The 13,724-nt window shown below is 37.1% G+C and overlaps 1 protein-coding gene across 1 annotated transcript; it reads right to left on the bottom strand.

The window, feature by feature from the left end:
- Nucleotides 1–311: 311 nt before the first annotated feature.
- On the bottom strand, nucleotides 312–12,759 carry flt3 (fms related receptor tyrosine kinase 3). The gene is made up of 24 exons (XM_042510568.2): nucleotides 12,647–12,759; nucleotides 11,915–11,997; nucleotides 10,648–10,799; nucleotides 10,440–10,564; nucleotides 10,225–10,336; nucleotides 9,962–10,101; nucleotides 9,569–9,747; nucleotides 9,238–9,376; nucleotides 8,966–9,143; nucleotides 7,944–8,044; nucleotides 7,695–7,809; nucleotides 7,378–7,580; nucleotides 7,176–7,288; nucleotides 6,963–7,095; nucleotides 6,078–6,182; nucleotides 5,885–5,995; nucleotides 5,596–5,749; nucleotides 5,323–5,435; nucleotides 5,086–5,207; nucleotides 4,042–4,164; nucleotides 3,833–3,944; nucleotides 3,634–3,733; nucleotides 1,865–1,970; nucleotides 312–1,756 (listed from the first exon to the last, which is right to left on the bottom strand). The coding sequence occupies exons 1-24, from the start codon at nucleotides 12,672–12,674 to the stop codon at nucleotides 1,541–1,543; spliced, it is 3,063 nt and encodes a 1,020-aa protein (XP_042366502.2). The 5' UTR covers nucleotides 12,675–12,759; the 3' UTR covers nucleotides 312–1,540.
- Between the last annotated feature and the right edge of the window lie 965 nt (nucleotides 12,760–13,724).

The following is a 13,724-nucleotide window of genomic DNA, read 5'->3' as shown; positions in this document are numbered from 1 at the left end:
AGGATTTCTTGGATTTCAGGACATATCTAGGAATTTAGTATGTTTTTTTTTTTTTTAGGATTTTAGGACATAAGGGGCTAAGCTATGTTGGCACCTCACAGGCACTTGTTTTGACAAACAAGTTCTGTTTTTACACTATTTTATGTACTCTGGCACCTTATGTATTCTAAAAGTACAAAAATAATTCCCAGTGTCAATCACTGTTTTTCTTGTGAACTGGAGCTACCTGGCAGCCTATACAGGGCCAGATTTGGCCCACGGGCTATAAGTGGAGCACCACTGTTTTAGACTGTAATATGTAAACTGTTACATTAGATTTACAACATATTTTTTTTATTGAAGAATTCCAAGTACAGTATAATGCATGAATGACACACAGAATACATTTGGAATAAAGTAAATATCACAACTTACACACCTGTAAACAATGGCAATCTTTATACCCGCATGATTAAACTGGCAAAGGAGAAATACATTTTAAATTCCAGTTATTTAGGTTCACATGTTGTTGAGCGTGTCAGAGAGCATGAGACCTTGAAGGCGTGGCTTCCTGGTGCTGGAGCTCTGCATGCACACCTGCTGCACACTCCACTCTCATCAACAGCAGCTTAAAAACCTTGGACTCTCACTTCCATGCTGCCAGATTGTTTCTGCTCCTCAGTGTCCCTCATTTCACGGAGCTCCAGCGCCTTGGCCGCACGCCGCAGAGCCTATCACCGCCGGTGGCTCCAACCACAGCTCCTTTAGTGCCGTAAGCCACACAGTTTTCACTCCAGCCTCTCACCACCAGCCTTAGCTTCACTGCGATCTGCCTGCTTCATCCACCAGCAAAACTCAACAATAAATCCTTTTTTCCCCTTGCTCTTGGGCCGGTGTAAAATCACAGTAAACCGCTACAAAAAGTCCCTTTTTGACTGAACTTTTGACAAATCAGACACATACAGCTGACCTACACTGTTTCTCTGTGTAAAGTACATTTTATTGCAGGCATAATGCTGAAACAAACACAAACAAAGAAACCTAATACAAAATCCTCTAAAATATTTAAAATATGAAGGCTTGTTTTGAAAAAATATAGAAATGTGTACAAAAATTTGGTTTAATAATGCCGACATAACATAAGAGACCACAATGGAAAAATAACTGTAATTTTTCAAAGCATAATAATATATTCATGATATGTACAAGATAAAACCTAAAACCAAAATTTGATAAGTTGCTACAATATGTGGGCCTAATGCAAGAAAAAAAGGAAAAAAGTTCAACTCCATATTCTTAAGTCCTGAGAATATTTAGGTTCCATTTAGGGATTTTTAAATGTATTTTTAGCTGCACAAAAAAAAGTTAGAAAATCAGTATTTATAGTTAAATCACAGTTTTACAGAACATATAATTCATTTGAAATCCATATGCATAATATTCAAACAGAATATAAAGCAAGTGCATTCTACTGTCACTCTCGAGATTATTATGATGAAAAAATCTTAACTCTTATTATAGATGTAGATAAATGGGTTTGAATATTTACATTAATTGATGATCACTCTGCCTTAGATGGCTTCACGAGCTTCTCCTCGTCTGCTACAGCATCGGAGTTGGACACCTCTGCTTTGCTTTCTTCAGTAGTATGGGTTCGACAGTAATCATTGGCTGACTGCGTCTTGTTCTCGTTCTGCTTTGTCAAGGCGGAAATGTCCAAAACGGCTGGTGCATTCTGATAGTCGCTGGATGTTTGATCAAGCATGTTTTGGTAGAGCTGAGAGAGGAAGGATATACTTGTAGATCAGATACAATATTACATGTCTGTTCAGCTGTGAAGGTGAAAAAGATAAGACAAATAGGCTATTTTTAATGAAAGGCCTACCTTCTCCTCTCTGTCTGTCAGCTGATCACACATGAAAGACACCAGTTTGGAGAAAGATGGTCGGCTGCAGGGATCCAGAGCCCAACACTTACACATCATCCCATACCTGGAGGACAAAGTCATGGAGGAAAAGTCATGAAATACATTCCTGTATTTAGATTCTTAGTTTTTATCAGTAATATAGTCAAAGGTGGCTGCGCTACTGTATTTGTGTGGTCTTGAAGACAGTGGTGGAAAAGATCCTTAAGTGAAGGTATCAATGCAGCAATCTACTAATACTTGTAACGTGTAAAATTTTTGCACTCAAAATTCAACTTTAGAGGAATAACATGTAAGTATTGTTATCATAATTGACTTAAAGCATGAAAGGAACTGCAAAAGGCCAATTTCAAAGTATAACTGGATAACTGTTATTTTTCTAGTAATGTGTAAGCAGATTGTTGTTAATATTGTAGCTGGTCAAAGTGGAGTTTAACTTTTAACTATTAACTATATCAATCTCGAACGGCAGAAAGACTCTAATCGGAAACATGGAGTCAACAGGTATCAGACACTTAAATTTAATGTTTTTCAGACCTTTTCAAGATTATTTTAGACCAGATATAAAGTTCATATCTGGACAAATTGTGAATTGCGAATATAATGTGGTCCTGTGAATGAGCGGATTATGAGCCAGCGGGCCACTAGGTACAGACATGTAGAAGACCCCATCACCACTCCTAAAAAAGAGGAAGGCACTCAGACTCTGTAGTTGTTTAACCTCTTTTTGTTGTTGTTTTCTTGTCTCTTTGTAATCATCACTACACATCTCTGAGTTTTTGTGTCTCTTTGTGGTAATTTTGTGCCTGCAATTGTGTTGCAGGTGATGGCCAGCAAAGTCCCTGACTCTTCGGGCCCCTGTGCTTGTGCCCGGTAGGCCAGTCCGTTAATGCATCCCTGGTCCCGTGAAGAGGTAGGTTTTTATGTAAGAATATGTTTAAGTGCAATAGGGTTAAAAAAACCCCCAAACAATGGACAATTAGTGGTAGGTTTTTGATTTGTAACATCAGAAATATGATTTTTTTATGCAGAAGAACTTGGCTCATTTCAACAAAATCAAATTAAATAATAAAAAATAACACTTTAATAAATAATAAATTATACTTGATAAAATGTTTGTAGCAATTTACTTGAAAATAAATTTTAAACTTTTTAAAGACCTGCAAACACCTGGTTATACATTTCTTAGGTCTAAAAACCTAGACTTTAAACAAGTAAAAATGTCTTTTAGCGTAATTAGTTCAACCTGCTTTTATTCATATGACCCTGTCTACAAAACTAACTAGACTGTCTGAATTGAAACTTGATTTTTTTACTTGATTTGCATTGGAAACAGGCTGGAATATTTTTACCACACAGTTGGATCTTACTTTTTTTGTATTGAAGTAACTAATGTTCTTAAATAACTGTAGCAGTGTAAGAAGACCAGTATGTCACTCTGAAATGTGATGACATAAAAGCAGAAAATAGCAATAGCAAACAGTCAAGTAAAGTTCAAGCACCTCAAAATTGAGTTAATGCTTGTAGATAGGCTCCTTTACGCCACTGCTTGAATATGTTGCCATTCACTGAAAAATGTTTTCCGGCATGTATATTTATACTGTCTTTTATAGATTTCACTGCTATTATTAACTGTAATTGTGCAAATGATTCAAATATCAACTTTATCATGACACTGTCATTGTAAATCAACTGAAATACTGAGTTGCATACAGACAAAAGACACCTACACAGCCTCACTGGCGTAGTACGGACACTCCATCTTAAATCCTCTCTCAATCATTGAATAGAACATGTGATCCACCTTCATGCCCGGGTACGGAGTAACACCTGGAGTCACACAGAAAGAGTTGATGTTAATCATTGATCATGTGCTTGTTCTTAATTTTTTTTAATGCACTGCTCACAGAGAGTGCTGGCAAAAGCTACCAAGTGAGAAGATCTCCCAGAGCAGAATGCCATAAGCCCAGACGTCACTCTTCATGGTGTAGATCCCCTGAAAGGTGCTCTCTGGTGCCATCCACTTCACTGGCAAACGCACCTGCAAAGCCACGTCACCCACAAAATGTGTGAGAAGTAATAAAATATACATGCATAATGATACAGAGGATGCTGTAAAATCAAATCATGTGACATACATTTCCTCTCACAACGTAGTTTGAGTCATTGTCGATGTCCCGGGCCAGTCCAAAGTCACCGATCTTCACCAGTCTGCCCTTTGTCACTAAGACGTTTCGAGCTGCCAGGTCTCGGTGGATACACTGCACACACACAGGACAAATGATCAGGACATTTACTTCAATCACAACACACATAACCCACAGTGACCAAGCCTGTGACTTCAGTTTGACATGTAAAGAGTTTGCGTTTATTGCTGACATGTCAGTTTACTGGCTTGGCATGCGATTTTGCATTTGTGCTTTTAATGTCCATACATATCTGTCTAAAACAGACCAGTAAAAAGAGAAACAAAAGGTTAGGAAAATTTGCATATTGCACAAAATTTGTTATTCATATCTACAAGCCAACATTGCTTATATTTGAGAACATATGTAAATTGGCAAAATAAAGATTATTATTATTCAAATTTTGCATTCAAATGTAGTCATTTTTTAAAAAAATCAATTAATTACTTAGGCAAGCTAATGATAGCTAATGACCCATGCCCTGTTTTAAACTATGTGAACCAGTCTCTGCCTTCAGGTATGACGTTTAGAGCCCATTGCACCATATTCAATACATTTAAAAATGAATTTATCCCTGTGACAATCAAAAGGATTACCTTTGTTTTATTATCATTGCTGATGTGTTTGCTTCATCTGCTTGAATAGGTGTATTGCTACCTTTTATTTATCGACAAACTCTCATATGCATGTTCTTTCACATGTATTATTATTATTATTATTATTGGTCTATAAAATGCCATACAATACTGAAAAGTGTCCATAACATTTTTATAAAGCAAAAGTTAAGCACTTGATTTTACTGTGATATATGGATTTCAAAATATAGGCCTGAAGTAAAGTATTTATAATTGTCTTTTGTAAACCATCTATCTGCCAATAAAAAATAAAAAAAGACCTTAATGATTAATCAGTCATCAAAATATTTGTTTCAAGTGTGAAATGTTGATAGATGTAAGTTTAGAAAGATTTGCAGAGTTGTGTCTCTTTGTCTCTTACGTTCTTGGAGGAGAGGAACTCCATGCCTTTGGCCACTTGGTAGGCAAAGCTGAGCAGGTCATCAAAGGTCAGGGTTTGCAGGTCCTCTGTCTGATCGTCTGGGTCTTCGTAGATCGCTGGGTCTGCACATAAAGTTGGACCAGTCAGGATCAACACGGCTCATTGCTTGGACAACTGAAGGTGTTAATATATCTGTTCGATAACATGCATGTTCTGACTTCAGGTGTATTTTTTCACCTTCAAAGCCGTCCATGTCTCCAGAGTAGATGTTGAGGAGGGCGATGTCCTCCTGCCCTCTGGTGGTGGAGCTGTGCATGGGCACGTAATTGTCCACCGCTTTGTCAAGCTCACTGAGGAAACACACACATGCAATGATTGTTATAATAATGTGAAACTTCAAACACACTTTTTCAAAAATGCCTGTACATGTATAGGATCTTTTCATTATGTTTTTAATCCATCCCTTTGCTGCCTTTACAGCCCAATACCCCCCCCCCCCAATTTTCGCACCCAGAGCTTTTCCTGGGCTGGTTGTGGTAAATGCTGCTGAATCGGTCTTTGTTGAAAGCATCAGTCACAGACTTGTGGTAGCACTCTCTTTTTGTCTTCAGGTAGTTCAGCAGATCTCCATAACAGCAGTACTGGAAAATCAGGTATATGGGTCCTAGAAAGAAAACAAACAACAAATGAGGGCGGTGTCTGAAATCACTAGATGTGTCTCCCTGTCTGACAAACACCACCAACCTATTTGGGATGAAAATAGGGGCAATGAGTGTGTACAAAGTTGTGGTAACTATACCTGACTCTGTGCACGCCCCGAGCAGGTTAACAATGTTGGCATGGTGACCGATGTGAGTCAGCATCTTCAGCTCCGACATCAGAGCCTCCTTTTCAACTGTCTGGTGTTTCTCTGCAGCATCAAATGTCATATCAGCTACTGAAAAAACATTACATTTTGCATTTCACTCACGGAATAAATATAAAACACTGACCTTTGAGCATCTTGACGGCCACCTGCTGTGAGACTCCAGGCTTGTTAATGCCATAAGCTGTAGCCTGGACCACCATGCCAAAAGCCCCAGAGCCCAGTTCTTGACCTGGGGAGGACACAGAGACACATACTGACCTTACAGGAAAGCACAACTTTATTGTAAGGAAACTTGGAACAAAACATAAAGAATGCAAGTGGTGGAAAGCAAATAAGTACATTTACCCAAGCTGCACTTACTAGTTTACTAAAGATTAAACCAGTGGCACCCAACAACTTAAAGCTTGTCACCCCTTACAAAAGTAGCAGGGTCCAGTTTAGGGCCCCTTGTCACTCTTATGATGTGTAAGAGTTGTTAGCAGTCCTACCAAAGAGAAATTGCCCCTCTTAACTTGTCACATGGTTTCATTTACACAACTGTTCAAGGATCCAATAGGGATGTTATCAGCCCATTAAATGGCCACTATCTGATGACCAGATTACAAACCAGCTACATGACCACGGTGTAATCCATGTCATGTCCAGCCTCCTGCATGTTATACGCAGGTGCTAGACCCATCGCCTAAACCAAATTGATTATCTGGAGTAGGTGAGCATGCTTCACACACAGACAATCTCCTGAGATTTATCGTCTCACCCCTGGAGGGGACATTGTTAAAAAAAGTTTGCCTGGAAAACTTTCTACCAGAGAGGGGTTTCTTGGTTAAGGTCAACAAAAAAAATTTGTAGGTTGGATTAAAATGGATCGATTTCTGTCAGAAAACCTTCTATGATAATATCTTCCATGTGCAGAGGGTGTCCAAACCCTACTTTTTAAATAAATTTTATACATTACTAATAATTATGCGGTGTTCGTGTTATCATGTCTGATGCTGAGTGAAGTTCATACCCAGTTCCAGGTTCTCACGGGGAAACTCCCATTTCATGTTGTACTCAAAGTCCTTGAAGTTTATGTAGATGTAATCATTGTCGTTGGGTCCAACCATCTGGATTATCTGAAGCTGGGGCTGATACTGGGGTTTCTATTGGAAAAACAAAAGTGGTTGGTAGTATGTCCTCATGCATGTTTGTGTGTGTATGTTTGTAGATGTGTAATACATACCCTCTTTTTGACAAAGTACAACAGCACCACAATAACTATGGTCAAAGCCAGAAGCAGGATCAAACTGCCCACTTTCAGCATCATCAAGCTGCTGTCATCATTTTCTGGACCACCTGCAAACAGTAATGAAGGACAAGTTCTTATGACAATCATCAAAAAACAATAATTTCATGATTTTGTAATGTGAAATTGATCTCACTACCTCTGGAGTATTCGGGAGAAGGTAAAGAGTACAGGTACTGAGTTTGGCACCAGGAGCCGACTGAGTTTGTTAGGCAAAACCTTAAATGGTGTCCTTCAACTAGATTTTTGCTCAAAGAGCTTCTGATTGTCTTCTTACAGAGGACATCAGAGTCTGACTGAGAAGAATCAGGGACCTCCTTCCAGGAAAAGTCTGTTTCACAACTGAGACAAAGAGCAGAGACCTGAGGAAATCTGAATCTGTGTGTGTGTGTGTGTGTCTGTGTGTGTGTGTGTCTGTGTGTGTACCAGGGCTACATATTTTGACAGTGAGCCTACCTCTCATTGGACAAAGAACAAGTCATCCAGGTATAATTTGCTGGCACAAGACTCTCAGTCTCGAAGGTGAAGGTATTATTTGCGTTATTAATCCCGAATTTGAACTGTGGTTTGTCTGAAACAAAGTCAATGTACAATAGGCTTTGCGTGATTTAAAATGTAACTGTAATATAAGTTTAAAAAGTGATATAATCGTGCAGAAGTTATTTTGATAAATACCAGATGTGCACCAAAAAAAATCTGTCTTACCTACAACACACACTGATATAGTCTTTGTTTCCTTTCGTCCTCCAGCCTCCAAGTGTAGTTTATAATCGCCTGATCTGAGTACGTCACACAACTTCACAGTGCTGCGGAGATAACATTCACATCAAACCATCCAAAAGTCAATACACCTCATATAATATTATTTCCAAAAGGCTAGTTAGATTACCTATGGAAGCCCAGAGAAGCAAGTGAGGGAAAGAAATCTGGTGATCCTATTACTATTATTACTATTATTACTATTTTAAGTGATAAAAAAATAAATAAAAGTTTGTGGCTTAAGAACAGGTAAGTGAGGTAAGTTAAGAACAGTTTTTCATCTTTTATTTTAATCATAAAGGGTTGCCTGTTGAAAAATAAAGGTTTAGCATGTGTTTTTTTAAGATCTTCTTATATTTTTAATTTTTTTTTTTTTAAGTTTGATGTTGTAATACTAATTTTGGCCACAAGAGGATGATGTGCACTACTTCTTCTAAATTGGTCAAGAGAATTGATGTCTTGCAAGTTTTAATTTTTTTCATGCACTCTCAGCACGACGCACATGTTTTGTGTCAGCAGTTATATAATCCTATTGTCAAGTCTTTCTATTATGCTGCAACTGAAAAAAATGCAAACAATTTTTAAAAAAAAATCTTATTTGACCATAAGAACTGAGTGAAAACATTTTTCCAATAATTAAATACATTTCTAGCGAAAACAAAGTCATGGCAGTAACGCTCTAACACACAATATACAGTTTGTACTTTGTGTTTAGAGTGCATGAAGAACACAACTTTTTTTCACCTGTTTCACAGATAAAAAAAAGGTAAGTTAGAAAAATTTTCTTTTAACCCGTTAAAGAGAGATCAGACTTTATTAATTATATTTTTTCTCACTTGTCTTTTAGAGCTTCCGTATTGGCCATCAGTATGTAGAGTACACAACACAATTCAGTTCTTTTCCATGACAGTTAATACTGTGCAACATTTTTAGATTTTGGTTCCAGGAACATTGCTTCATGCAGCTACCTGTGTTTTGTTACCCAGGTGTCCCTGACACATTTAGTCATAGTTTTCTCAGGAGTTTCCCAGGAACAGATCTCGAGCACAGGATGGTAGGAAACACTGGCTTGCAAACAGGAGCTGGAGGCGTTCTGAGCTGGTAAGATCTTTGTCTTATCCAGCTGGACGAAGAGGAAACCCTCAGCTGAAGCAACACCAGAATGACATCAGAACAAATGGTACAAACAGGATAAAACATCTGTTTGAAAAAAGAATAAAATAGAATTTGTTTTACTAACCTTGGATATGAATTTCAACAGACTTGTTTTTTTGATTTTCAGTCCTGCAGGTGTACGTGCCTCCGTGATCTACACCAACTGACTCGATGAACAGGTAAGCCATCGCACTCTCTTCATGAGAGTCATTTTTAATGCAGACCTGGAAGTAAAACATAAGGTTGTTATGATTTAGATAAGAAAAATTTATGATTCATGCCAGTCTTAGACCAAAGAAACAACGAAAGATACAAACATATATTTATAGTTTCCTTGTCTTACAGACATAAAGAGAAATAATCCAGGTTTGTTCTCATAAAAATTGAAAAGAAAATTTCTGTGAGAATTACTGTACCTCATTTTTGACTTTAGAAGGGCATGCTAATGTTTCGGCATCTAGTATTCTGTAGTCAGTCTCCCATACAAGTTGCGTTTCCACGTCCTCTTGTTTTCGGCAGCGAAGAAGTAGAGGCTGACCAGGGCTCACAATCAACTTATAAACCTCATCATTTTGCATGTAGTCACTGTCCATGTCTGGAATACACAGTAAGCCCCCCCCCCCCCAAAAAAAATCACAATTCATTTTTAGCATAATAATTGTTTTCTATGCTATAACTTATAGGCTTTAAACTGCTTTTCCTACAACCTTTTCAGGTAGTTGACATGAAAACTGAGCAAACTATCTTCCATCTGTAGCCATTTTCTATGAATAAATCATCTGTAGGATGAACTTGTAATATTTAACTACCATAGTCATAAAGTTGGGAGCATTCCTGTCCTTCAGCATTAGTAGCACAGCACATCACCCCTCTTTTAGAATATTTACTGCTGGATATTGTGCTCGCCGTCCTTCCACTGCTTGTGGAAACAGCTTTCCCATTAATGTCTCTGTTCAAAAGAAAGAATATTATTGAGAAGGTCCCACTAATATGAGATTTTTTAATTTAAAAAAACAATCTTACACTGTTATCAGTTACTCTGTATTATGCATACTCATGTTATGCATCTTACCCAGTCCATTCATATGTGGGCATCGGGAGGCCCTCAGACGTGCATGTGAACATAGGGGAACTCCATCGATCATTTGGTTTGTCCAGCGTCAACTTTGGTTTTGTTGGACGTTCTAAAAACATAATTATTTTAATTGCCATCAACAGAGAGCTTTGTTTGCTGTGTTGAGCACTGACTGATGAGGTGATGAGATATGAGAGAGAGTTGTTACTCACTCATTGCTACATGCAGAGACACGGTCATTGAGGACCTGCTCCCGTCACTAGTTTCACATCTCAGCGTGTACTCCCCCGCATCTGTCTCGGAAAGCCGTGGTAGGATCATGAATTGACTCCCGTTTCTGTTGAGGTTTGAGAAAGAGAGTCAGTTTGATCATTTACATATGATAAAAAGGTAAAACATACTCAGCAGACCATCACTTACACTGTCTTTACTGGGTTTACTCCTCTGGTCCATTGGCAGACAGTTTGTTCAGAGAAGTGCTCCAGGGAGATGTTGAGTGTCTTACCGAAATATACCTCAATGCTGACAGAGCCAGATGCATTCAGATAGTCAGCTGGCTCAAAACATGCCACCTGAAAGACAAGGCTCACTTTTTAACCATTGTTCACTAAGTAGCATTTTGATTGCATGGAAATTTGTACAAATGTTACAAAAGCATGCACATTATGAAGTACAGCTATTGCTTGTTTGTGTTTGAATTAGAAGACATCGGCAAGATCAAGTAGCCAACAGATGAATGTTTCCATTTTTGTTACTACAAATTACTTTATTTAAACATTAATGCTGCAATCTATAAAAAGACAGTTTTGATTTGTTATTGCAGTGAAAGTGCAGGTGTTACTCATCCCATGAACAATACGAGGACCCTGAAACTAAAGCAGCTACATGGAATTCAGCTATACTTAATGGCATTATCTAAATATGTGTTTTTTCGGACATGTCAAAAATTAATAACTTTAACTACTCATCTCTTGGCTGCTTTTACAGGTGCCATCTTTTTAAAAGTTACACATAAATGACACATTACAGGACCAACTTTAAACTGAGGAGCAGAAATAAAACAAGCAAATTTAGTCAGCCTTTGCTATTTCCCTCTCCGATGTTTCACAACCTCTTGTTGATCTGCACTTTTGTTTTTCTGTTTCTAAGTGAATAACCAGATCAAGTTGTAGCTTTTGCATTATTTGTCCACCCAATTAACCCAAAAAAGAAGCAGAGGACTTATTTTGACAAAATTAAAGTCATTTGAATTTAAATTGATGCAGAAAATTAACACATTTGTGCATAAAAAAATCACCAGAATGCAGGAAATTAAGTGTCTGATGCCCAAAACCCTGTGGTGGAGGACTCATAAAACCCCCGCTTCACATGTCAGGTACTTTTGTTTTGGCTGTTAATATGTTCTCGTGTTTTGAAGCGGTTGGTAATGACATTCATGACAACATGTGTGTGCTGCACAAATGCACTTTGTAAAAAGCAAACATAAAATGACACTTTGATCTGTAAAACCTGCCAGCTACATGTACTATATGTATGTTTACATTCCCTGTGCATTTACTGGAACTTAAAGGAATAACAGGTTCCTTTTGTTTCAGAAATGCACAGAAACAAAGAGGACATGTACAAATATTTATAAATAATTTGAATATTTCTGTTAACTGGCAGTAGGGAACCCTGCAGCTTTTACCTCTTGACTGGGTACACAGGCTTGATGCTGTGCTGCAACGCCATTAGAGCAGTCAAGCTTGACAGCACACAGCAGTAAGACAGCTAGAAAGAGAGAACATATAATTTTATTTCAAATGTTTGTATTCTTTTGTGCATAGCATGAGGCTATTTAAAAAAAGGCATTTTAAACAAATATACATGAGAAATGCAACCATAAAAACAAGAAACAATAACTATGTTGTCATGAAAATATGTTAATTGCTTAGTTTATGTCCTTTTGGTGGTTTATTGATCACACAGTATAGATATACAATATACTTATGCTAGACTTTTTTTTTTAAAGCCAATTTTTAAAACCTTGCTAATATGGTTACTACAGCACACAAACATACTAAATTTAGTTTAAAAAAATGTTTTATTCCGTTTCAAAGGAGCATTATGTTTACTTTATGTAATAAACAATTTAGTGTCAGCCTCGCGAAACATTTAAATCACTTTTGATTTAAAAGTTCCCCATACTGTATTACTAAACTACAGGTGAACGTCAACATTGAACCAAATATTCCATGATTTAACATTACATGTAGATGTAGACCAACGATTCTTAGTCTCCAAAAATGCAAAATGAAAGATAGTATTTGATCATGTTTGTCAATAAATAAAAAAATAAAAATAGACCGTTTTTTGTCATTCTACCAACACTACCAATAACTCAGACCACAGAAAAGAGACCCGAAAAAGTCTGACTCACCCGCAATCATATTTCTTTGCCCCCGCATCGATGCTGTCTTTCTGTCAATGTCACATACTCATAACCGGGAAAGATCAGCGCGACTTTGATGTACGAAGTGTGCGCAAGTATCTTTTTAAGGAGGGGAAGTGTTACTGAAACTGTGACGTTGTCAGACACGCGTGAGTGCAAATATTCAAGTGTAAGAAAACTTGTGAAAAGACCGAAGCATTTGGTGTCACATTGGAACACTATAATAATATTATGGCGACAATAAAAATACAAACACGTACGATGAAGTCGTATTCAAAGATATATATAAATAGGCTATATTATAAATTGAAAGAGGATGTACAGTAGGGATGACTCCTTTTCTTCTGGTACAACATGTTTAAAAATATTTGTAATGCAGCCAAGTGGGATGACAAAAACTGACTGAACCAGTTTTATCTATGTTTTCAGATAAAACGGTAATGACTTTAATTCACTTGTCCTTTATGCTCTTTTCAATCACCTCTTGTCTGTTCCAAAAACATTTTTATTAACTTTTAGCAAACCATTTATTTTAAACGTCTTATTTTATTATCAATATTGTTTTTATCATCTTGTAATGCCATTGGGTGTTGTGATCTTTTTTCTTTCTTTATTCTAATTGTCTGATTTTATATAGGCTACCTCAGTGCAATATTTTGAGCATTTAACTGCCAACTTTGCTTATCTGCTTCATTAATGACATTTTTGTTATTGTTGGGGTTGCTGTTTCTTTGTTTTTCTTAAAATTGCTTGATTGGTTTTGCTTGAATCCTACATTGTTTTAAAACTGGGCTCACCCTTGCAAAGCACTTTTACTTTGGTTTTGAAAAGCACTTTATGATTATTATCATTATTTTCCCACTAAATCATTTTTTGATTTTCAAATAAACAAATATTTATTTATTGTTGCCCATGCTTATCCTTATGTTGTATTCTTGTGCATCTGTGCAAGCTGTACTGTATGTTAATATGAATAACATCACAACATTACTTTTGCTGAAAAACAAAAATCATTCATTTAATCATCACAAGATGTTACAAAAGGATGGAGAAATACAATTGAAGA

This window comes from Plectropomus leopardus, chromosome 21 (assembly GCF_026936395.1).
Source record: "Plectropomus leopardus strain MGB_pleo_1.0 chromosome 21, ASM2693639v1, whole genome shotgun sequence".
Taxonomy (NCBI): Eukaryota; Metazoa; Chordata; class Actinopteri; order Perciformes; family Serranidae; genus Plectropomus; species Plectropomus leopardus.
This window is presented reverse-complemented; position numbering and strand designations above follow the sequence as displayed.

Bases quoted from the DNA above. Each gene is read 5' to 3' on its own strand.
- flt3 (XM_042510568.2), bottom strand. From the start codon at position 12,674: ATGCGGGGGCAAAGAAATATGATTGCGG. The intron at 7,581-7,694 runs GTAGGCTCACTG...TCTTTGTCTCAG, and splicing joins TGTTCTTTGTCCAATGAGAG to TTGTGAAACAGACTTTTCCT. The intron at 3,945-4,041 runs GTATGTCACATG...GTGGCTTTGCAG, and splicing joins ACTACGTTGTGAGAGGAAAT to GTGCGTTTGCCAGTGAAGTG.